The sequence below is a fragment of the Alternaria arborescens genome (assembly GCF_004154835.1).
Source record: "Alternaria arborescens strain FERA 675 chromosome Unknown contig_2, whole genome shotgun sequence".
NCBI classification, from domain to species: Eukaryota; Fungi; Ascomycota; class Dothideomycetes; order Pleosporales; family Pleosporaceae; genus Alternaria; species Alternaria arborescens.
The window spans coordinates 370,226-387,942 of record NW_021167857.1 but is presented as its reverse complement, the minus strand read 5'-3'; the positions used below and the strand labels follow the sequence as shown (position 1 = coordinate 387,942).

At 50.7% G+C, this 17,717-nt stretch overlaps 6 protein-coding genes across 6 annotated transcripts; 5 read left to right on the top strand and 1 right to left on the bottom strand.

Moving 5' to 3' along the window:
• Positions 1-352: 352 nt before the first annotated feature.
• On the top strand, positions 353-1,436 carry AA0111_g952 (hypothetical protein; the record flags this gene model as incomplete). Its single annotated transcript, XM_028656087.1, has 2 exons — positions 353-756; positions 812-1,436. 2 exons carry the CDS (start codon positions 353-355, stop codon positions 1,434-1,436), a joined length of 1,029 nt encoding a protein of 342 aa, XP_028511465.1.
• Positions 1,437-1,811: 375 nt separating this feature from the next.
• Positions 1,812-3,041, top strand: AA0111_g951 (hypothetical protein; the record flags this gene model as incomplete). Its single annotated transcript, XM_028656076.1, has 4 exons — positions 1,812-1,858; positions 1,913-1,945; positions 2,082-2,858; positions 2,915-3,041. The coding sequence occupies 4 exons, from the start codon at positions 1,812-1,814 to the stop codon at positions 3,039-3,041; spliced, it is 984 nt and encodes a 327-aa protein (XP_028511402.1).
• Positions 3,042-3,287: 246 nt separating this feature from the next.
• AA0111_g950 (hypothetical protein) lies at positions 3,288-4,076 on the top strand (the record flags this gene model as incomplete). The annotated part of the gene is made up of 1 exon (XM_028656065.1): positions 3,288-4,076. One exon carries the CDS (start codon positions 3,288-3,290, stop codon positions 4,074-4,076), a length of 789 nt encoding a protein of 262 aa, XP_028511403.1.
• Positions 4,077-6,342: 2,266 nt separating this feature from the next.
• On the top strand, positions 6,343-7,329 carry AA0111_g949 (hypothetical protein; the record flags this gene model as incomplete). The annotated part of the gene is made up of 1 exon (XM_028656053.1): positions 6,343-7,329. One exon carries the CDS (start codon positions 6,343-6,345, stop codon positions 7,327-7,329), a length of 987 nt encoding a protein of 328 aa, XP_028511094.1.
• A 1,387-nt stretch (positions 7,330-8,716) lies between these two features.
• On the top strand, positions 8,717-10,409 carry AA0111_g948 (hypothetical protein; the record flags this gene model as incomplete). Its single annotated transcript, XM_028656042.1, has 3 exons — positions 8,717-8,905; positions 8,955-9,320; positions 9,375-10,409. 3 exons carry the CDS (start codon positions 8,717-8,719, stop codon positions 10,407-10,409), a joined length of 1,590 nt encoding a protein of 529 aa, XP_028511093.1.
• Positions 10,410-13,594: 3,185 nt separating this feature from the next.
• On the bottom strand, positions 13,595-14,245 carry AA0111_g947 (hypothetical protein; the record flags this gene model as incomplete). The annotated part of the gene is made up of 3 exons (XM_028656031.1): positions 13,595-13,788; positions 13,986-14,141; positions 14,218-14,245. The coding sequence occupies 3 exons, from the start codon at positions 14,243-14,245 to the stop codon at positions 13,595-13,597; spliced, it is 378 nt and encodes a 125-aa protein (XP_028511088.1).
• Between the last annotated feature and the right edge of the window lie 3,472 nt (positions 14,246-17,717).

Genomic DNA, 17,717 nt, shown 5'->3' with positions numbered 1-17,717 from the left:
GACGGCAACGTGGGTTCGCCCCATCGATCAGGCGGCGCAAGTAAGACGGCCCGCTGGGCGAGCAGCCTTGCCTACCTAAACCGCTTTAACATTGTGAAGACCTCCCCACGCGAGTTCAGCTTGCGCCATAACGCGAGTCGCTTGCATGAACCTTCGATGGACGAGAAGGCTCCCAAGATCGTGTTGACAGACGGCGGTGGCGCATGCCCCGCTCAAAGCGAATCGTCATGACGCATACCTACTTCCACGCTACGAGATAAGAAGGACCGCACTCCCTGCTGAATTCATCGTATCAACCAGAAAACCGTCGCAAGCAATCACATTCAGTTCGAGCGACAAAATGGCATCCACAATGAAGGCCTGGCAGTATAATAGCACAAAAGGCGGAATCGAGAAGAACCTGCAGATCAACGACGCCGCACCTCAACCTACGCTTCACGATGAACAGGTTCTCGTTCAAGTTCACGCCATGGCGATCAATCCCGTCGACCATAAGGTGACCGAAGGTCCAATGCCACTGCGACTTGTAGGCTCCGACATCACCCCGGGTGCGGACTTTTGCGGCAAAGTCGCCAAAGTTGGAAAGAAGGTCGACGAATTCCAAATCGGCGAGTTTGTGTTTGGCGCAAAAGTCGGTGCGCTGACGGGAGGGAGTTTGGCGCAATATGTGGCTGTGGAGAGAAATATGTTGGCGACATTACCAGAGGGCGTGAAGGTCGAGGATGCAGCTGGTGTGGGGATCGTGGGGTTGACTGAGTAAGGCCGGGCGAGTTGTGAATGAAGCCGGAGGATCTACTAACATTATTCTCAGATATCAAGCCATCGCACCAAACGTAAAGAGCGGCGACAAAGTCTTCATCAACGGCGGCTCGGGCGGCACGGGTGTATATGGCATCCAGATCGCAAAAGCGCTTGGTTGCCACGTTACCACGACGTGCTCAACACCCAACGTCGACCTCTGCAAAAGCCTGGGCGCAGACGAAGTCATCGATTACAAAACCTCTGATGTCATTGATACTCTTTCTTCTAAGGGTCAGGTTTTTAGCCTTGTAGTCGATAACATCGGCACGCCATCTAACCTCTACAAAGCTGCATCTTCCTATCTTATGCCAGCAGGAAAGTTCATCCAGATCGGATCAACGTTGAGCATGGATAGCATGAAGACAGTGGGTTCGAATATGCTGCTACCAGGTTTTCTGGGTGGTGGAAAGCATAGCTATCAGATGCTGATGGCGAAGCCGTCGGCGGATGCGCTGAGGCAGCTTGGAGAGTGGATGAAGGAGGGTAAGCTGAAGGGCATTGTTGATACAGTATTTGATTGGGAAGATGCGCCGAAAGCCTTTGAGAAGCTGAAGACGGGGAGGGCGAGGGGTAAGATCGTTGTCAAGGTGCCGCAAGACAAAGCTAAAGAGAAGGCTGAGGTTGGAGATGCTTGAAGAGGTAAAGATGAGTCTTGACCAGCATATACCTTATCCGTTCAATCGGTTTTGCTTTCGCAGCTTTCCAGGATTTCTCATAGTCGCTGTGTTCTTCTTGACATCTATTACGTTTTCATGGCATAAACGATTTCATAAAAGTTCTATTCATTATGATCCCGTGCCTTTCACGGAGAAAGTCATGACTGCCAAGCTTGGGGTTTGACTAGATCTTAGTACACGTGAGCGTGCCTAGCTTGCGGCTCTCTCAATTTGCCTTTTGAGTGTAAGTGCACTACATAATGCGATCAACTTCATCTTCCAGATCAAAGATTCAAATTTCTTTCGCTCTTCAACGCATTATACCGATATCTAAACAACGCAATGGGCACGAAAATGGCTCCTAAGAATCAACTCACAGCCAAAATTCAAGCAATGGCACTGTAAGACGTCAAGAGTACGTACAAGCTGTGTTCCAATGTCTGACAATCCAGTAGGCTCAAGCAACAGATCCAGGATAATTGTGATATGTAAGTCAAAGCTATAGTCTTCTTGATTAGAAGCTCATTCGGCCATCGAGGGGAAAGCACTGTCGACATCGAGATTAAAGAACTTGAATCCAGACGAAGCACACTACAGCGCAAGAAGCGGAACTTATACAAGTAGGTCTGGGCCTTCCCAATACAGGAATCTGGTCACTAATACGACATCTCCCTTCAGCGCCTTCGAGAAGGCATACAATGACTACTCGCGCATGTGGAACAGTAAGTTCGCTGCGAAGATCTTCGAGATTCTGGCTTGCGAGCTGCGAGACATGGTTTACTGTCACCTTATCGGCGGTGTTTCAACGGCCCACATTCTACCACGTTACAAAATCTTGCCGGCGAACAGTCGTGGAGAGTATTTCTTCCATGTGGAACTCGGTGGCCGTCGTGGCCAGGCCCGCGGGCTTGACAATGAGCTTCAACACTACTTCATCGGAGGTTACATGGGGAATGAGTTTGCTATGGAGATCGCACAAGTCTTCAACCGACATGCCTGTTACAACGTTCGTCATATCGATGATGTTGTTCCTCTACTTTACAGCGGCCCTTTGATGATTCATCCATCCTGTCGACCTCTCGACCACCTCCGAACGCTGTCGGTGTGTGTCTCTATGGAACCATACTTTACCTCCAACAACTATCAACAAGCGGTTGTCCTGCATAAACAGGCTGAGAGCAAAGCAATGAAGGATGACTACGAGAAACAAGTCAGTTGGCTTAGCGATCTCGCGGCCACGAAGCATGCATCACGGCTCGCGATTACCCTCTCCGTCGAGGCACGAACTTTGTCTGCCATGAAGAGATACAAGGCTGTTCTGCTCCCACATATCCAAGAACTTGTGAAAAAGAACTGCAAGGTGTTTGTTTCCTGGTGGAACATAGACAGATCTTCATGGCGGTATGAAGAGATCACTTATGATCGTACCAAGTTACTCCCAACAAGTCAATTGATAGCAAAATCGCCAAAGCTTTCGTAGGGGATGTCTCTGGTGCGCAAGCAGATGAAAAGAAGGTTGGGATTGAGGAAGGCAGCGACAATGGGGATGGATATGAGATCGTTTTCGGCAATGTTGTCGGATGAGGAAGCTTGGGTCATGCAGGATTCCAGAAGACGATACATAACAACCACATTCTGCTTTTCTTTCATCTAGCAGGCCGTCAGACATGTGCTAATAGCTATTTTGCGACGGTGTTTGGGGAGGACGTGGGGATGAAACGCGTAGTGCAGGAGCCCCCGATGACGTCTTGGCGTTGTCTGCGCACCTCAACTTTGTCGCGTCTTTCCCCAAACTCCTCAATCTTTCGAATCTAATCCAATGCTATCGCAATGTCATCCATATCGCGACGTATGGTTCTCGTCGCGTCGTCTGTATCACTCCTCCTCTTCATCGCAATCTCGCTAGCGACCGCCATCGAAGTACGCGGACCAACGCCACAAATCATACAGGTCAATTTCGCGCAAGCTGCAAGAGTTGGAGACGGAGATGATGTTGTGGCGGCAAAAGCGCTGTTGAACGGCACAGATTTCGATCGCGGTGATGTGTACAATGGCAGTACCATCGTATCCGGAGCGACGCTAGTACCCACAACAATGACCGAAACCCAGGAGGGATTGATCGGCTTCACCCCGGAACCGCAAACGAGTGCCAGTTGGAGCGCTGAAGGCGTCTTGGGACCCATAGCTACGCCTACACCATCCGCCGCGCCGGCGCCTCGACCACCGACCACTCCTCAAATACCGATCCTTGCCCTCACATACGCGGGTGCAGGCGGCCCTAAGCACTGTCGCGGCGAACTCCTACAGAAGACATATTTTCCGCCACCCCTCGAGAAATGGAAGAACGGTACTTGCATCACTCTTCCAAGCGAAGCGCGATGCGGCGTATTCTATTCGAACAAGGGCGACAACTGTGAAGCGCAACTGTTCAACATGCCAGATTGTTACAACACAACACGATCATACGTGAACACAGTCGTTTTCATGCCCGAGGAGAGAGCCGTCGGTGCTCTTTGGAGCAGCATGTGGGTGCGATGCGGTGTTGACGTGCCGGAAGCCAAGATGCTTGATCCAAGTATTCTCGGAGGAGCGCTGAAGAAGAAACCTGGAGGTGGCTGAAAGAGCCATTTTGAATTTTGGAGCGACATTCAGATTGTACGACTCCACTTCGTGTTGAACCCACGCCAATAACTATGTGTTGCTGTTATACCCAACAACCTGATCGACCCCTGTGCCTTCATCCTCGTCGGCCCCCTCGTCGGAATCGCTACAACCCTCAATTCTCAGAGCCCCGTCAGATCTCTGGAGAAATTCCTTCTTGGATCCGCCCAGCGATATACGTACACGCACAGCGTCCGATAGTTCGCAAAGATAAGGGAACAGGTCCCAACCTGTCTCGCACCATCCCTGGCTCTTTCGCCTAGAAGATGTGCTGGAGTATCGATTCCATGTTACGTCTTGGATCTCCAAGATACTGATCCGGAAGGTATGCCAAAACCCGATCGGACGGGGCGGATTGGGGTCATGGTGACGATGTTCCAGTCTTATGGCCGTCTCGCGTAAGACTAGGTGGGATGGTGGGCGATGCCGGGTAGTGAAGGGGGAGATGAGGGAATAAAGTTGACTCAAAGAGATGCCTCCACGACCAGTGAGTATGAGTTGTTGAGGTTGCGTACTCGCCAGGATATCTAATCCCACCATTTCTTCATTGTCAATCTCGGACCGTGTCAAGATGATTGTCAAGGTTTCGAGGCAGGAAAGTGATATCTGACCATTCGCGTTGACGCCGAATGTCTGGAGACATTCCAAATCGACTGTAAGGTGATGGAGACCATAGTGGGGGCTTTCAAAGAGAGGCAAGATAGTTACACGGCTACATTTGGTACCAGACATTGCTTCTTCCAAATCAACGTTGTGGCCGTAGTTACATCTTAACGTGAAAGAAGTAAGGGCAGCTGCGTGAACAGGTATCCTTATTGCGTTCTGAATGCGCTATATCCACTCATCAGTATCTTTCCAGACCACCTATTGTAATAGTTGAACATACTGTCAAGATCTCCATTGAGGTATGAAAATTATTTTCCACATCGTTGTCAAGTACGATGCCACCTTCCTCGACGTCCCTTTTCTCGAGTATGTAAGTATTCATTGGGACACACCTGATACTCGCCAAGTGAGGTACAAGGTCCAGTAGCGTCCTAAGAGTATGCGTCAAATCTTGTGCTATCCAGACCGCCTGTTTCTGTTCCTCTTCGAGATTGAGTATATGCGCTCCGCCAATAGTGAGTTGTCTGATATTCTTTGACACATCGGGAACTTGTAACAGCCGGATCAAAGGGCGGAAACCCTCTTCTGTGCAACGATATGGCATGTCTTGGACGATCCCTATGAAGATGTTGATGAAGGCGTTATAAAGAGATCGACATGATGACCGAGTGTGGTAAATTGCCTGCCGCCCTTCCGGCGTCGATTGTGGTATGGCTAGTCGCTCATAAGTCGGATGATCGAGGAGCTTCATTCCGATCAACTCGATCAGCTCGACCGGAAGGTCAATTAGGGTTCGGCGTTTGGGCCGTAGCATCTTAGTACGAAGAAGCTTCTTCAACGCGCGGAGAGGATTTTTTGCCATTGTAGTGAGGCTACCTAGGTAGTTCAGTACCAATCAGGGTGTAGACACTGCCTCTATCCGATGATAGCTTACCAATACTTTGTTGGCGTCGCTTTGACACCCAGGCACCCGAGACGACGCGATCTTGACTCTCTTTGAACCTTTGCGGCTTTGAGGTAGATACGGTATGTCATTGAAGCAATGACGAGAGTGGTGGGGTGATAAGGCCACCTGGTGCATCTAGGGAGGCCTAAGACTATGTACGTTTAGCGACTGCGCTAGCATGCAACCGAGCTCGCCCTTCCTCTGCATGAGGATAGCAGACGAACGAGATTTCTATTGGACAAAGGACCCTGGTTCTCTAACCAAGTCTCAGCCATTGATATCTCAAAAGCTAATGGTGGCCGCTTGATTGAACGAGTTTTTCAAAGTCGTCGAAACTCACAGACTTAGGAATATACAGATACATCATGCTAGACATGTATATCACAGCCTCGATGTGTGCTGTCGCTTCCAACTGCAGAACAGACTTAAAATCTGAGCCTGATACAGATATGGGAGGCCATTGCTTACATTGGAAGCATCGCAAAACCAATACCATGATAAGCGGCAGGAGATGGAACTGAGAGATGTAAGTTAAGTTTACTTTCACTTTCGCCTTCACTGCTACAATCGTAAGTCTCTTGTTAGGCTCCGCTCTAGCTGGCCTAGGTCTAGTCTCACAACTATTTTGTCATTTTTCTGCTCCTGTCCATCTCTATCAAGCAGCTGGGAATCATGTCCGTATCCACGCCAGGAAAGCTGGAATCACTGCGTAACGTCCTTTCCAAAAGCTCAGACCGAGATGTCCTTCAAAAATACCTTCAAAGGTCCAATACCGGCCTCCTTCGAGACGCCGTTCTGGTTACCCTCCACCGAAAATGGTCCGCAACCCCGCCGCACCGCCTCACTGAGCTTGGAATCACTACCTACGATAGAGCCAGCACCAACCAGGGGCAACCCATAGCTGGCCCACATGACGAAGACCTACTCCGCCAAGTATGGTCTCTTCACCTCGTCGTCCGATCCACTGCGCACCTCGACTCTACACCCACCGGTCTAGACCCTTTCCACTTTGGCACAACAGTTTATGTCTCCCACGAAGAAGCTCTTCAACTCCTCCAACACATCTGGCATCAACCCATGGATGAGAAGAAAGCAGAATCCGGCTTCCGACCGATCGTGTACATGTCCTTCGGTGCCAATGACAGCATAAGCAAGATGCGAAAGACAGCTTTTGACTTCGATCCTTCCAGTATAGTCACTACGATAGCAATTTTAGACGCGCAAGTTATCCCTCAGCAAGCAAAGATCACGCGCCACGCAGACGCATCGTTCACATACCTCCTCCAGCAGTTCAAGATCCCTGTCCACCACCCCCGGAATAATGGCAATGCTGCCATGTACGCTACCATTATCGCCACCCTCTCAGCCGTTCGTTTCGAAGTATACTCGTGCCCGGTAAACAAGGTTGCGAAGCCAGGACAGACAGGGCAGTCGAGTTGCAAGTCGGCAGAGTCTGTGGTGCAGGGTTTGATGAATTGGCCGACGCCGGCGCCACCAATTGGGGTGGGAGTATATTGTTGGAGATGTGGAACTGAGTCGCATGAGTTTGTCGATTGTCTGGATGTGAATCTGAGATGTAGCAAGTGTGAAGGTGCGACGCAGCCATGGAGGAGGGATAGCGCTGGAACACATGTTGAGGGATCCTGCACATTTCGGTGAAGGTATATGGAGGAGATAGGATGAGGGATGAGAGCATAGTTCCGACGAGAGCACACTCATAGCTCTGTTCAGCTTCTCTGTTAATCATTGAGTCGCATAATGGGGATAGTACTGAACTTCAGAGCGGATAGTGGTCTGGCTTGGCTGCCGATGTCGTGATTGCATTCACAACTACCTCGGCGCTATTGAGTCAGTGTCTTTGACCAATCTCCATATTGTATGTCCACCCAATTCGTCTCTTCTGCTGATTTTCTAGTGGATTTACCGCCTAAACACATCATATCCCAGCGAGGGTAAGACGCTCATGCAAATGAATGCGTAGAATAGTTCGTGCGGCCACACCGAGGTAATTTGAACATGTTAGCGGTACAGCAGATCGCGGCGTGCCAGCATGCTAGGCTATGATCTATAACTTCATCCCTTTGCTTGTTTGATCAAAGTCAGTTGAATAGACGCGTCTGCTCGACCTCTCGTTCCGCGCCACATCGCGCTTGAGTGGACGCGTTCTGCAATTGCAGGGTTGAGGTGATCGAGAGGCTCATCAGCGCGAAGCCTCCCCGGGATTATTGCCCAGGATAACACGGCAAGCCTTGCACCTGCCTGTGCTTGCTAGTCGTTTCTTCGGATGCCGGTCATCGATGCGAGGGCATGGAATGGATATCGTATGTATGAGAAACTTGTGCTGGTGGGGAGGAGAAGATCAGAGAGGAACCGGCGGGCGGGTTCGCCCGCAAACAGCGCCGCAGCCAAAACAGCGCCGCAGCCAAGACGGCGCCGGTGGGAGAGAGTGGTCGCGACCAGAATCTCCTCTTTCTCGATCGGCTCTATCCATAACATACCTCTCTCTTTAAAGGGCATAAGATGTGTCAATTTCTGCAGTACCTCTGTGTTAACTAATCGTGTGGCGACAAAATGCAGACAAACTTGCGTTCCTCGCGTTCTTCGCGCTTGTTGCGATATCGATCGGGTTCAACATGTTTAGCCAGGAATGCAATCCATGGAAAGAAATCTATGCCACTTGCACATTTCGGCAGCTCGGTCTGCATCCTGCAGCCCTTGTCATCCATGCAGGTAACAATCTAGTAACGCGCGATTGGACAGCTCATATAATCTCACTTACACGCGCTATGAACGGTTTAGTAGACGCAGGAAAGCACGCCCGGTCGACCAACATCTGCATTCAAACCGCAGCAGCGACAGTCGGTTAACTCACCATGGCGTTTCTAGGCCTGCAAGTGCTGACTCCACTGCTCGCGTGAAAGCTCCACAGGTTTGATCGCTTCTACAAAAGGACTGTCCTCTGCAGTTGCGGCCTGCCTCTTCGCGTTTGGACCGCACGATTTTCACTCCAAATCCTGCGGCGTGACGGTTGTCGACTTCTGTTGCTATGAGATTTATCCGAAAGTTATCCCTTAGCACTCTTGCCGTAGCTGCGAGAGCATCAACCCAGGATGTCTTCGAGCCGGCCGACTTCAATGTGACGGAGGCCCTTATGAACAACGGCGTCAATGTACCCGGCATACCTGAGCTAGCTGGCCTTGTGGTGAGATCTTCATCCAAGGGCTGTTTGATAGCCGTAAGGTCGCACTCCTTGTTTTGTACACGGCTGGCTGAACATCAGAAAGTGCAACTCTCTTAAGCTCGTCTTTGGAGCTAACAAAACATTTGACAATGCTCCGACAACGTACTGGTCGATACAGCAACTCGAGGTGGAGCCCTATTGCACGTTCACGCCAACTGCCGCTCTTGAAGTCTCGAGCCTAGTCCTGATTGCACGTCTTACACAATGCCCTTTTGCCATCAAGAGCGGAGGTCATGCAGCCTTTCCTGGTGCTTCTAGCATCGAGGGTGGCATCACTATCGATATGGTCAATATGAACCAGAAAAAGCTCTCTGCGGATAAGACATTTGTTGCTGTCGGCCCTGGCAACCGGTGGAAGGAGGTTTATGATTACCTGACACCGTACAATCTTGCCATTGTTGGCGGACGAGTAAGTTACCTATCGACCTACGTATGTTTCGTGTTCCCAACTGATGCTGGATAGGCGGCATATGTTGGAGTAGGTGGTCTTACACTTGGCGGAGGTATCAGTCACCATACTAATGAGTATGGCCTGGCGTGTGATAATATTACCTCGTTCGAACTGGTTACCGCGTCAGGTGTCATCCTCACAGTGAGCCAAAAGACCTTTCCAGACCTATACTGGGCTCTTCGCGGCGGAGGCAACAACTTCGGCATCATTACGACCTTTAACTACGAGACCCTGCCTCAAGGCCTTATGTTTGCGAGCAAACGCCAGTACAATGCGACCTACGCACCCGCCCTGTTCGACGCATTTGGAAATGCAGTGAAGGCTGCTGAGACCGACACCAAACTTGCGCACTTCGTTGCCGTCGCATACTCTCGTGGTGTCAAGATCGCATCCACCGAGTATGAGTACTTTGACCCGATCGACCCAGCGAACCCACCCGCGATACTGAACGAGTACCTCTCGCTTCCTCCACTCACGGATAACACACGCAACTGCAGTCTAGCTGATACAACACCGGGGCTGAGCCAAAGTATGCCAGACGGCTTCCGGACGACTATGTGGTCTCAGTCTTTCAAGCTGAACACAGACTTAATGAAGCGCATGACTGACCATCTCTTCGAGATTGCACCGAATATCCCCGTTGGTGCGCCCAGCGTCTCGTTCCAAGCGTTCAGCAAGCCCGCCCTCAAGGCTATGCAGAAAAAGGGCGGCAATGCTCTTGGCCTCCATCCCGGAAATGGTCCTCTATTTCATGCTCTCTTTTACCTCTCATGGACTGACGAGAAGGACGACAAGGTCGTCTTGAAAGCGGCGCAAGATTTCCTAAGTGCATCGGTTGCTATGGCAAAAGAGCTTGGTGCATACAATGACTATATGTACATGCCGTACAGTAGCCCTTACCAGCCAGTCATCTCAGGATATGGCTTGGAAAATGTAGCCAAGCTGAACAAGGTGTCGAGAAAATACGACCCTGCGGGTATATTCCAAAAGCTGCAGCCGGGATACTTCAAACTCGACGGAACTGCGCCTTATGGCCAGGTCGTGTAAAAGCTTGGTAGTATATCTTTAATGCATACCAAGTAACCAGATTTTCATTTGTTCAAAGCTCGCGAGATCGTGGGTGCAGATTCCTTGTCCTGATGTGTACAACATAAATTGATGCCACCTTGTCACACGCAAACTTGACAAGGTTCCTCAGGCGCGCCCGCAACCTCAGGCTTCAAAATGGTTCAACCTTCCTGATCAGCCCACCCCACCTTGCTCATCCCAACATATCCGATCACAACAAACTGCTAATATCGCTTCTGAACCAGACCGCCTTGCGATAATGAGTGCCATGATGATGCGCGCACCAGAGCCGCTCGAGCGTGTGCAAGCGATGGTCTGCGAGTTCTGTTGGACCAATGTCTTTAACACCGAGATTTTTGAGAGATTGGGTCGCCGTGAAAAAGTGAAATTGGAATATGATGTCAGTGTCCTGTCGCAGTACCTTTTCTCTGCGTCTATAAAACATCAGGTACACTGTACAGACGTGCGCTAACACAAGGGCTAATTTAGATCGTTAAGGAGGACCTACAAGCGAAGACAGACAGCGAATGCCGATGGTGCTCATACTTACGAGCTTATGTTGTACACTCATGTTCACCACCTATCAAGAGATATACGATTACGTTGAGTGCAGATGTGGGGGATGCTTTTACTCCATCCGGCAGCAATGTCTACAGTATGACGTACAAATCAGATTCCGATGATAGTCGGTATGGAAATTTCGTTAAATTGTTTGCTGAAGACGACAACTTCGCAGCGCATTTGGTCACCGCCCGAGAAGTGCAGAAGGACTTGACTCCCTCGAACACATCTACCCAGATTTCGAGGTGGATCAAGGAATGTGCTCTTCATAAGTGCTGCCCAGAGCAACTTGACTCACCTCTTCCAACGCGTGTCATTGAAGTGGCAACATCGAAAATACTTTGTACGAACGGAGCCTTTGGAAACTTCGCGGCCCTCTCGTATTGCTGGGGAACTGGTTCACAAACTCAACTCCGGTCACATAACTTCGAGACACTAACTCAACACTTGGAACTCAGCGATCTTCCTCAGACCATCAAAGACGCTATTATTGTTACACGTTCACTTTCGATACCATATCTATGGGTAAGTGGATGATGTCATTCCAAGCGAAATCCTGCTGCTCTTCTTTTGAGGATGATCTAACCTATGCTTTTAGGTAGACGCACTGTGCATCATGCAAGATGATCAGGAAGACAAACTCCGTGAGATTGGATCCATGGCAAGAATATATAGCATGGCCTATGTCACCATTCTAGCTTCGAGTGCAGCAGATGTAGCCGATGGATTCCTCCAAAGATGCCCTACTGATAGATCTCCAAGTGTTCAAATACCATTTCGAATATCGCTGGATCAGTTTGGAAGTGCCACTGCTCGGATCGGTGATTTCAGTGGATTTGCTGCTAGGCAGGACAACCCATTGAGCCAGCGAGCATGGGCTTTACAAGAACAGGTGATGGCCAATCGAATGCTCTTGTATACCCCGTCCACTTTAGAATGGCGGTGCGCAACAGGTGTGATGAGCTTAGGTCAGGTGTTGAGCATAGATCGGAAGTATAACCCGATGCCCATATTGGTTTCCCAACTTGCTGAGAGTCAAGAAGAGGCCCTAGAGCAATGGCTTTCGATTGTCAAAGATTATTCGCGAAGAGCTATGTCCAAACAAACCGACAAACTGCCTGCTATCGCAGCTCTGGCTGAAACGTTCGCTTCGGCTCTCGGAGAATATCATGCAGGCATCTGGCAGCATGGTTTCGTCCAACAGTTGGCGTGGAAAATATCAGAGTGGACACGAGGCAGATGCAGTGACATTTACAGAGCACCGTCATGGTCATGGGCTTCCATAGATGGCGATGTCGATTTTGGGTCAACTGACACAACTTGCTGCACTCTCGTGTCAGTAGAGTCCGTGCCCAAGAACGAACATGTTCCTTACGGAGAAGTGGCCCAAGGAGCGACCAAACTCTACGGAAAGATACTTGTTGGCCTCATTTCAAGGTCTGAAGATCGATACGGTACATTCACCTATGATAAAAGTCATGGCAGAATACCACCATTGAGAAGGTTCTACGCATCCTATTTCCATGGACCAACCATACGTACAGGGCCCACTCAGGTCTTAGAGGTCCCGATTGAAATATGCACGGATGATACTCGTCATTCTCATCTCCTCCAATACGTTCGTAAGCTCTCCATGCGGCTTCATACACTTATTGAACAGTACTAACGACTTATATATGTGATCAGTGTTGCTGGCGCTATCTGAGCATTTCACTTGGAGGGGATACCTATCCAAAAGCTACGACCGTTACAAGTCGGACGGAGGTTCCGCGGTGATATCGACTTACGCTGGCCTCATTCTTGTCCCGGCTGGCCCAAATACAGTGCGAAGAATTGGTTTCTTCGAAAAACCTCCCAAGAATGAGGTCAAAGAGTCTGTCGATGAGGAGATCACGATCTTATAGCGAAAACACTCACGTGCTCTCAACGAAAGGCGCAAGCCATGCTTCCAGCAAAGGGAAGTGTAAGTTTGATACATTGTGCGCCGACATGGCAACTTGAGAGGCACATGCTCAACTACCGTACCTAGGTGCAAGGGCTCCCAACGGACAGCGCGCGAAGGAATATGACACGTAGGTCTGGGTTGAAAGCTTTGAAGACAGGAGCGGTGAGCGTATATGTATGGTAATGAGTCAGCAACAGCGACGCATTTCGGCGGCAATATCACAGAACTACATTATTATGATCTAAGCGCCAATTCCTAAAGGAGGTATCTCCACATATGTGAGTCCGTCCACAAACGCGCTTGCCGAAACTAGCATCGCGTATTACTTTCCAACAACCTCACATTTCGCAAAGACGCGTAGAAGGTCCTTTCTCCAAACAAAAGCTGATAATGAGTATGATTTCGCTAGTTTCGCTATGCAGTGCAATTGAATGCTTTGCTCTTTCTAATGGTAAACCCCATACGCCCAATAAAGCACAAACGCCCGAGTTTTCCCCTATGTCCAGTTGATTCCGTATCATTAGTTCGTAGCAAGTCCTGCTCTTGATATCACTTCCGTCAATTCGTCCTCGGCGCCCCGTCTAGTTCTCCACTTCATTGCTGATTACAAGTGCGGCGGTGTAGCTATGCGATAGCCTACACGTCCAGCGTCGCATCTTCAAGACTCATTGGTTGGGCTGGCAGGGTTGGAGAAGTTGGGTGTAGCAGGTGCGGAGTAGGTCTGCGTGATGGGTTCGCAGACGTTGCGGTGGGTCTTCCAGTCCGACTTTTGGCAGTTGCGGTCGCAGTAGTACGCGGCCTTGCAGCGAGAGCAGCGGCGGCGTGCGGGTTCACCAGAGCATGTTGTGCAAGCTGTTGCATGTTAGTAAGACGTCGACATCATGATGTTTGAAATGAGTGTAGTGGTGCTAAAGTGCCAGGCCGTGAAAGCGGCCGCGATAATTGTGGGATAAAGTGGAGAGGCGCATGCGCACTAATGCAGCGTAGCGAATCACGTCCGGTTCCTGCATCGCGCCACATGGAAACTGAAGATAGGAGTTCAAACTTACGCTTGCTGGTGAAAGAACCGTTCAAACTTTCGGTGCTGGCCATGGGACGAAGAGAATGGAATAGTTCGGGGCGATTGAAAGCCGGGAGCGGAGATGTGGATGCTGGCGGCGTGGCTTGCGATGCGACAGAGCCGTCAGAGGACCGTCTCGGAATGTCTAATCGCCATGTTAGAATGCATTGCAATACCGATTTCGAGTTGTACAATTGCAACTTCGAAGAATCCGAACATACCACTCTGCGCGCTGTCTCTCCTGTCCATTATGGAATGTCGACCATTGTTCACCGCTCCATTGCCATCGCCAAGACTGGACGTAAACACATTCAAACACACGCTTCGGGGTGGCATTTCCTCTTCTCTTTCTGTTTTGCGACGTCGTTTCCTTTCTGTAACCGGTCAAGGCAGAGTCTTTAGAAAAGAAAGAATTAAGAGAATTGAAGGGACTGCAGGTATTTCAAGCAAAATCTGTCGCTTCGCTGAAAGTTTCGCTGAAAAGCGGTGTGAGGTGTGGAAGCACAGATCGCAAACTAGCCCAGGAACAGGCTAAGGCTTACCGTTCCGCTGAAACGCGCGGTCATGTGTCTCAGCCTTGGGTATCTATTCACCGTATCATCTTAGAGAAGTCGACCTTCTCTTGCATCTTCTATGCATTATGTGGTTGTTGGGGTACATGAGAACTTTCGGGCGTTGCCCATAGTTCAAGTTGTGCGATTTCTCGTGATGGTCGGAGGATCTGCAAAACAAATCTCCGATCGTCTGGAGCGCGATTGAGTTTGAAAAGCAAGCAGCACAATGCACCTCCCGATAAACGGAAACGGCGAGACCGCCAGATTGTGGGGTAGTCAGCGGCTGACGGTCCTCGTGGAGACTTCGCATGTACAGGTCAGCAGTGAGCTGATCGTGTACCGCTTCTTCGCTGCTCATCTACTATCGCCGCTTCACGAGTGCGATTATATATCGTCAAGTGTAGGGGCGTCGTTGGGCGCACTGGAGGTGGAGAACTTCGAAACATGCATTTGCCACTACTTCGTTTTTCCAAAGGCAAGCGCAACAGACAGATGGTGCATAGCCCAAGCTGACACAGGATTGTCCCCTGGCGGTGTTCGATCTTGTTAAGAACAGGTTTGTGCTGATGAAGGGTCCAGCAACCGGTCAACTCGGTCAGCTTTATCGCTTACTACGGCAACAGATCAGCTTCAGTCCGGACTCAATATGCAAACCAAGAAAGAAGGCAATGCGGATTGCTGCTGTCGTTCGTCTCCGGCGACTTTAGTAAGCGCAATGCTGAAGAGGCGGATGTCAGTTGTTTTCGGAGGATGAAAGGGTTTGCACGTGACCGACTCGCTCCGCATGACCCCACAAACTTGTCTGGACCCTGACGCACTGTCAGTATAGAAGTGGCTAGACGGTCGAATGTAAACGGCACTGGCTGAACCGCACCGGATATGGTCAACAGTCTTGCAGGTGGTAGCGTATATTGCTAATTTCATTGGTATAGCAATACTTAGAACGTGAAGAGGTCACATGCTAGAGTTCTTCTCCAAGAAGATGGGGTAAGCAACACGAGCACCAATCGACCCAAGCTTGAGGTGCCAGATTGTTCTAATCTGCCCCGCCGATTTCCATCGCTCGATGCGTCGTTCTCAGCCAGAGCGGGGACTTGCTGCCTAGACATTGTCAAAGGTGATAGGCCAATGGTCCGATCCGGATCGCGGTAGACCTGATGTCAAATCAGCAGACCATGAGGAACGAATGATATCATGAACAGGCCATGGAGATTACGTTGCCAAAGGGTCTATCGGCACCATGTACGTCGAAGATTGGTTCCTGTAAGGCAACTGAGACAGCTCGCGAGGAGTAACGGAACGTTGTACACTCCGAAGCACGACTACCATAAACCAAGATGCCGTAGATTCCTAGGCTGCAGTAGACCCTGTCCACGACGCCACAGCGTAGCTTCACTCTGGATAACGGATCTTTGTGCATCAATCTTCATGCATCCAAGACTTGGAAGAGGGTCTCAGTACGGGGGCACGGGTGCGTGAGAGGGGCAGAATGACGATGGAATTTTCTATCGTGCAACTAGTGGGAGTTTGTGGCGGTGCAGTGCCGAACCCGTGTTTGCGGCTGTCATGATGAGCAGCATCACGCTAGAAGCCCATAAAAGCTCCAGCCAAGGATATCAACTTGATCATGTGCCACTCAGCCGTGCCTGGAGCCCGTACGAGCGCGAATGGCACTTTGAAGCCCTGGCTCCGACATACGGGGAGTGCCGACTGTCGTGTCAAAGTGGGAGTCATAAGACAGCGCCAAAAAGAAACACCACGAATGTCCCAAATTGGGCACAATTGACTCACGGTGGGCAGAATCGAGTGACAGCTGGACCTGAAACGTACTATTCGGGTGCTTGTCAACGTGTTTCTCGTGATGAAACAATTTGCTGTATACCGGAGAAAACATTGGTACATAGGGCCTGTTCATGTTGGTAAAGTGGGCGAACTGCTGTGCCAATGCGCCGATGGTGAAAAAGAGTCACCAGAGAGCCCAATTGACGAATGACGAGGGGCCAAACTCCGGTCAGACAGAAAGAGACAGGCGAGTCGAGCGATGGGTGAATAGCGCCATGCACGTTGCTCGGCAAGCGTCGAGTAGCAGGGTGTCTGATGAGTCTTTGAGCGACACGCAAACATTTTGCACATTCGGCGCCCTCGACTGGTGTGCGTTCAAGGGCGCAGACGAAGCTATGCCCTTTAGCACAGCCCTAGATGAGGTGTTGCGGGTCTCGTCGTGAGTTGCAGCCGCTGGTCTGAACCATGGCAGCGGCGCACAGTGCAATTTCGCAGCGACACGCAAACTTGCACATGGGCTTCAACAGCCATCAACAGCCACTCTATGGCGTACATTAGTTGACGGATTGGCTGCGGAAGGTTGTGGCTATGCGCGAACTTGTGTAGCGGTGAGATTGTGCGAGTGCTGCGCAAATGAGCAGAGCGATGGTGGGGAGGAAACAAGTCTTGCCCGCATTGGGTGTGGCTGCCGTGGCTGATGCCTCGAGAAAACAGGCAGCTACGGCACCCGCCCACCCCTCAACACCGTAATGCGAACGCGGACAGCGACATGAGGCGCAGCATCGAACAATCAGACCGCATCCACAGCGAGCGAGCAATGTCGTTGGAGAGACAGCATAGGTGTTCTCTGCCCGACTGGACACGTTGACACGCGCGGCACGAGTCGATGCGGCGGTTGCTGGCACTCCTGGGCCCATTCTCTGGCGAAGCGACAGCTCATCATCGCCAATGACAGCGCCGTCGACCAGCGGCCGTTGACGGCCCTCTGACTGACGAAACATGCCTCTAGCGGCGGTTCCCAAGACATCGTCGTCATGCACGGATCGAGAGGAACAATTGCAGTCACCGCCCTCGCTAGCAGGCCATGCTACCCTAGTCTTGGAGGCTAAGAGGTGCTAACCTAGCCCCTGCTGACGGTCACAGGCAACCCATGCCTAGCTCAGGCTTCCACCCACACCCTGGGCATGCGGCCGCTGTAGAGGATCGAGACATATATTCCATGCCATCCGCGCCCACCATGGACCCTCTATCTAAACCAACTCACTCGAAACGACTACGACCTGCTGTTCACACGACCAACAGTCTACCATCTACCACCGTCAGCAAAAACAGAACACCAACAACACTACCACACCAAAGTTACCCTCCCACACTGGGAGTGACTT